The 6,895-nt window shown below is 48.7% G+C and overlaps 1 protein-coding gene across 1 annotated transcript in view; it reads right to left on the bottom strand.

The window, feature by feature from the left end:
- Nucleotides 1-6,895, bottom strand: part of DNAJC11 (DnaJ (Hsp40) homolog, subfamily C, member 11) — a 16,485-nt gene that overhangs the window by 6,408 nt on the left and 3,182 nt on the right. Inside the window, exons 3-5 of the mRNA XM_010133564.1 lie at nt 6,558-6,659; nt 1,373-1,501; nt 627-749 (exon numbers count right to left, since the gene is read on the bottom strand). Coding sequence (XP_010131866.1) covers nt 627-749; nt 1,373-1,501; nt 6,558-6,659 — 354 coding nt within the window. The remainder of the gene's footprint in view (nt 1-626; nt 750-1,372; nt 1,502-6,557; nt 6,660-6,895) is intronic.

A 6,895-nucleotide genomic window follows, 5' to 3' on the forward strand; every position in this document is an offset into this window, starting at 1 on the left:
TCCAGCGGCTCCAGCGGCAATGACTCCACCACAGCCCCACAATGGTGAACAGAAAAGCTCGGCTGCTGCCCTCGGGATAAGAGTCCTTCTGGGGACAGCCTCAGAGCACTGCTGCCAGCAGTTCTGCTGCTGCTCTGCCTCAGCCTCTGCAAATGCGCCTGCTGCTTCGGCCTCTCGTCTGGGCAGCTCCAGGGCTAATATTCAGTGCTAATTTGGTGATGTTCAGTCTCGTTTACGGAAGCTGGTCTTAGACCTGCACTTTTCAAGACAAAACCTGCAAAAGCAGTTCCTGCTACAGCTGCATCTCCCAAGTAAGCTTATTATATAGGAATTTAAAAACTTTTTTAGTCAACTGACTCATGACGATATCCACAAGCTCCTGTATTACCAATACTACAAAATACTGACACGAACCAAACGCCTCCAGTCTATGAATTCTCAAATGAGAGGAAAACAAGGTTTGGCCTTCCTTTTTTCTCCAATTCCCTTGAGAATTTGTTTTTCTACATACTACAGAATGCAGGAAACGAGAGATGGAACAGAGTTCCATAAAAAAATAAGCCCTGGGTATCCAAGCAGCCTGAAACAGACTGGATATAAACCCACCTGACAGCTAGTTCTCTTACCTCTCCCCATCCCTTGGCAGATGTCACTCGTCTCAGAGCAACGTTAATCGATCCACCTCCGTTCCCATTCTGGGTGGAAAGGTTACCAGACAGTATTGCTGTGTCCGTGGAAGTCAGTGGTGCCTGGAACATGAACATACTGGTACCAGTTACTTTGACCCCAGTTCACACATTTAATAAATATTCTGCAAGGACACAATCATGACTGCAGAGAACGTAAGCGCAGAGAGACAAGTAACGCTTCATTTGGCTCCTCGTCATCCTCTAAGCCCAGATGTCTGAACGAGACATGGCCACACTTGCTCTAAGTTTTGTAGTCAAAGATCAAGTATGGCAAAAAGCGAGATAATTCTTACAGCACCAGACATCGCTGACACTTTTAATGTACCACCAAAAGTCCTGACCCTGAGCTGCAAACCCTTCTCATGTCACTAGCAGGCTAAATTTCTTCAACCCTCTGGATCAGAGGAAACACTCAAGAACTCAGACTGGGTGCGTTCGTTTTCACACACCAGACACACCACACGCAACGAGAAGCAGAAACTTGTTCTCAGCCTCGATGGAGCCTCCCCGGCAGCAGGACGCAGGAGCAGTGCAGCCTACACACCCGCCACACCAACGCGGGCTGTGCAGTCAGCCGCAGTCCCGCTGGAACCGCACCCCCTCTTCCCGGCCACCTGGTAACCGTGTCCCCCCGCAGAGCCAGGGCCCTGCCCCTCGCCCGCAGTGGGGTCTGCCCTCCTCACCTCGATCGACTGGGAAATGTGCATTTTATTTATCTCGATTTGGGGAAAGCTGCTCCCGGGCACATCCTCGTATTCTTCGTCGTAACGGTCAAAGAGGTCAGTGGCATCTATTCCCACGCTGATTGTTCCCTGAGGAAGGGCAAGTGACACCAGCACGTAACAAACATCCCACATGAACGGGCCGAACGGCCAAACCACCCTTGTGCACGATTGCAGTTTTCTGCAGGTTTCTCTTGTCCTGTGATTACCTTTTCCACTCTGAAACACGTTTCTTACATATTCAAGACAAACAAAAATGAGCAATTACAATAATCTAAACCAGCCACACAAATCATAAAGAAAACTGGATAAAAGACAGTTCTCCAGGGGGAACGAGGCTTGTAATGCAAGTAGGCAATTCCTCTGCTGTCACACGTAACAGAAGTGGGTAGAACACTTACACAGCAGGTTTCTTCTTCTTCCACAACTGACTCTGCTCTGTCAGTATTTTGAAATTATTGAATATTTGAAATTATTTATTTTAGAAATTGATTTTCCTCAATGGAAATCCTCTAAATGTTTTCTTCTTATGAGTTATCTTGAAACAACTTCATTTCAAGCTGCGTCACTCACTTGCATTTGACCTTGTTAGTCAAGAATTTTGTTTTTTTTTTTCTAGTTTTTATCTCATCATCAGAAGAAAAGCCTCACAAAGATGGGCCTTTAGCAAGTGGTAAATATTTCCTGTCTCAGACCATAGAAAAGCTTATTCCTGCAAAAAACTAGGCCACAGCTAAATAGTCTGGCTCCCTGCTGCTGTGATCACTCAGACTAACTGCGGGAGTGGGTTTATTTGAAAAGGGCATGATTAGACCCTTGTCTGGGTCATGTATCTTCAGGAGGCTTTGGAAACCTTCCCCACGGGCCTATCCAACAGCATTCCGGCTCATGCAAAATGTACGAGCTGCAATAAAACAACCCCTCTGTGCACAAGCGCAGAATGAGCTCTGAGCAGCCTGTGTAAAGAGACTCAGTAGCTGGGTGGGTACAAACCCCACTCACACGGAGCCCAGGCGTGGGTGGAATAAATTCTCCTTGCAATCCGAGTAAGCACCTTCCCTTGCTCGCTCCACTCTAATCCAATGCTGAACCATAAGCAGAGGAAGAGCTGCAGAGTTTGACAGGACTCAGAACTTCCCCGTGGTTTGGCTCCCAGCTATTTATCTGCTGCGGAGATTCCTGACCTCTCCTCACTGTTTTGCGTTCTCACTTCTTGCAGCAAAGATCGCATAAATATTTTAACACAGGAAGGTGCGATCATTCCCAGGAGAACTCTGGAGCAGGGGCTGTGCCCCAGCCGTTCACAAATCGCTGTGGCAGGCTGGCGAATGTGAAAGCAGTTGCGCTTGTCATTCTGTTTGTGGCTGCACCGACAGCTCCTGCCCTTCATGCAGAAGACGACTTTTCAGGAACCATCGGCAAAGTCACCTTCAAGGGATCTGCTCTCCAGATGCTACAGCTTCTTCAGTTTCAGCCCTCTCATATGCTGGGCTGTTCCTTGAAACCAGGCCAAAAAGAGTGAAGCCAGGCAAAACCGCCAACCGCCTGGGGAGCAGGGCAGCCCCATGCTGCTCTCCAGCCCTCCAGAAAGACATGGAGAAGCACAGCCAAAGAGAAACCAGCGGTGCCAGCTCCACCCAACGAAATTCCAGAGCCGCTGATCAAGCATGTCTAACTACAGGTGAGTGTTCATTTTAACAAGAGAGAGAACTATTTCCATTTCCCCCTGATGCTGTTCAATTCAAGGAAGTGTAAAGCCCAAGGTCTTTTGTGACAGAGGCAGGATGGGAAGAGAAGTTTTCCATGTGGAGCAGCAGGTTCAGTGTAGAGCCTTCGCCAGACTTTTAAATTCCAAGTGAAACATTTTTAAACAAGGAATACCATGCTGAGTAGTAAACATGCTGAATCTGAGTGGCAGAAAGACAGAAAATTGTAGCAGCAGCAAAGCTTTCTCAAGAATTTGCACTAAAAACCCCAGTGAAAACCATCTTACTACTCTGTGGTTATTTGTATGGCGATGCTTGTACCCTTGGTAATGATGCACCACGGTCCACACCCATTCCTGAAATTCACTGCTCCTCCTTTCTTTCAATCATACTCCACATCTTACGGTTTCCTTTTCACACCTCTGAGTCTTAGAACAAATATCCCTCCCACTGAAGAAAGGAAACCACCGGAATCTATCCGTGAGGATCCCCAAGACCTCTTCAGGGGAAAGGAGGGTCTCATTCCCTCCATGGCATCTTGGCAGATCCTCTACTCAGCTGCCTTTGGCCGAAGTGAGCGGTGGGCTCCGTGTGGACATCCCACCTCCCGCCAGGCAGGTGAAGTCACCTCAGAGGTCTACAGATCCTGGCAAGGAAACTGGCTCAGGCACAGGCACAGGAAAAGCAGCAGATGGTAAAGTTAAAAATACTCCCAGCACACGACAGCACCCCTATGCCACCGGATAACGGAGAGGGGAGCGCTGCAGCTCGCAGCTCCCCAGCAGCCACCTGCTTAGAGCAGTGGAAATGAAAAAGCCTTCCCCAAAGGGAGAGCGGCAGGGAAAAAGCTGCAAAGCTCTGCTCAGAAGTTGGTGGTATGTGCCCGCAACATGCTGCAAAGCGAGGGGCTCAGCAGGGCAGGAAGCTGGGAAGGGCACTGCAGAACCATCACAGTTGTTCTCTGGTGTTGTCTTTTACAACCACCTTCATTTCCCATCCTGCAAATACGAAGCGGACTTTCCTGATGGAATTAAGTGCGTGCTAGAGAAGGAGATACTCCCTCCTCGCCTCTTTCCTGAGGGATTTACCTTCTCGAAGGTGACATGGAAGCTGTGCCAGACTAAGCCTTGAGCAACCTGCATTTCTTAGATGTTGACCTTCCGCAGGAGGAAAATAGTGGGATTTAATTTCTCCTAACAGGGAGCGGTTCCTCTCAAATCAAGGAGTGAACTTTTCAACCCTTCTGCACATCTTTGAAAGCAAAAACAAAGCTTTAAAAGCAAATAACAGACCCAGTTTGAAACCTGCCAAATTGCCTACATCTGGTTATTGCTCAACATTTCTGGTTAAAATGCTTTATTTTGCTGGAACCATTTTATAGAACTGACAAAATGTTGGAAAGTTTAAAATAACTCGTGTTCTTGTATGAAACGATCACAGCTGCGCTACCCAATTCCACAGGAACACTGCCTGGAGAGACATTTCCGCAGGCTGCCAGTCAGCAATTGCTGTAAACACCCAGATGGCTAATTTTATCCCAGGACAGGCTGAGGCTTACAGCGAAGCTCCGCTCCACACTGCTCGCAGCCGCGGCGAGGCGCCCGGGTAAAACGGCAAGTCACAGAGAAGCACGAGGTGGAGATAACCGTGCTCCCTCCGAGAACACGCTCCTGACCCCAATCACCCCCATCTCCAGCAGAGACAGTTCTACTCGCCTGTGTTGTGGCATCCAGAATTCCCTTCCTGCCTGGAGTAACGCCGTCAGCAGACATTCACCTAACGGCGCCTCGTGCTTATTTACCTTCCAGCACAAACAAGCTCTAGCGCCTGTGCACTGTCCACAACAGCCTGGTGATCTGCATTAGTCGATTCGCTTTGCTCAGGCCAGCGCAGACCCAAAGTCTGTGCCAAGGGGGATATCAAAGCATTACAGATCTTCTCAGATGGGCATTTTCCTGATACCATCCACTCAGAAAACATTGTGATTTTAAACTGCTGGCCACGAAGAGACCCGCAACCTTCAAACCCAACAGGCACAGTGGTTAATCAACTGGTAATTTGTTTCCCAGGGTATGTAGTTACGCTGCAACGCTTTAGAAGTCTGTGTGTGACCACGGCACAGGACACCTCCTCTTTCACAGCCACCGACAGAGCACAGCCACCCGTGCTTCCGGCTGCAGAGCCGGTGTGGACTGCCAGCCTCCAGTGAGAGGTCCAGAACAGAAACATTTATAAATAAAACAAAATTTGATGTCTCATCACAGGTTGTTTTTTCAAGATGGACAAAGTTTGTCTACGTAGCCATTTCATGGTTTTACCCTGGGGTAGGTAGAGGAAAATTGAGGCTCCCCACCACGGCCCATTCCTGCATCGCACAGACGAAATGGATTTCCAACACATTTCAAAAAATAGGTACAAAATGGTTTCTGATAGTTTAAGCAAAAAACCCTGAGAAAAATATAGATACAGGTACACTAAAGTATGAATAGACTTGGTGAGCGTACCTGCAGCTGTTGGATAACGTTATTCACAGCATGAGAACCAAGACTTTTGTGATTCAGCAAGCTGCAAAACCTCAGCCAGTGGCAATCCTGACAGAAGCTGGCTTTGCCTAATGTACCCATCAAGCCAGAAGCCAGCACGGCCATCAGCATGTTAAACTACTGGAGCTTTCCAGCCACAGGAGGTGAACAGACAGAGGAACCAGCGGTGGGTTGTAATTTCCACCTCTCCCTGCCACCCCAGTGGTATGAGAACATCATCCTCACCGCACCATTCTTGATCATCTCTGAACAGCCAACACTCAGCGGTGAGGTGGGCCACTTCGTGTCAGTTTACGGCTGCTCAGACAGACTGAGATGGGAACAGAATACTCGATGGTGCTCATGCTGAGAGCGCGATCCAGCTTTCCTAGAACAGGCACGAGCTGTGAGACTGGCAACCCCCCAGCCCGGCTCCGGCTGATTTTGCTCGCTGTGCTGCAGCCAGAAGAGTTCTGCCACCCAGCTGCTCTGGGAGCCGCCTCGCATTTGTCATTGGTATCAGAACTGCGTTTGAGTATCTCCTTGCACTGTTGTGACACTATAGTGTCAAAGGGAAAACCTGTCAGGGAACTGCAGAGAGTGTCGCTGAATTTGGAATACTTGGAAAAAATCACAAACATTTCAGTGTAAGGTCTGGTCTGTTTCCTTGAAATTGCTGAAAAAGGTATTTTGCTCCTATGTGTTTCAATGAAAAAACAAAAAAGAACGTTCAGCAGAGGATTGCTGTTCAAAGAATTAGCTGTTTTCCCTGCACTGCCCAGTGAAACTGCATGTTTGAAAAAGGAAAAGGAACTCACCCAGTGTGGCTACCTAAGGAGCCGTTTACTACAGCTCATACGCTGCATATTCGTAACAGTTTACAGATTCACTCGAGACTAGGATGAAGTCCTTGCTTACCTTTGGATTAGTTCGCTGCTGCAGCCTCCTCTCTTCCCTCTCTCTCTGCAAACGCTCAAATTCTTCCCTGATTTCAGCTGGAGTTCTCTTCCTTTCCACAACCTGCTCAGAAAGAAATTAACACCAAAACCTGAGGATGTCCAGGCACTGCACTGCTGACGGGACGGAGGCCCGCTGACCCGGTACGCTCTAACACCTTGTCCCTGCCACTGCCCTAGACCACTCTGCACGAACTTCAGCACTCGGAGTTTGGAAGCAAACACCCAGGCCAGACCAAATGGCAGGCATGGGAGAGCCCCCCGGCTACCCAGTACTTCTCTAGCAGGTGCAGACACCAA

This window comes from Buceros rhinoceros, unplaced genomic scaffold, assembly GCF_000710305.1.
Source record: "Buceros rhinoceros silvestris isolate BGI_N320 unplaced genomic scaffold, ASM71030v1 scaffold44253, whole genome shotgun sequence".
NCBI classification, from domain to species: domain Eukaryota; kingdom Metazoa; phylum Chordata; class Aves; order Bucerotiformes; family Bucerotidae; genus Buceros; species Buceros rhinoceros.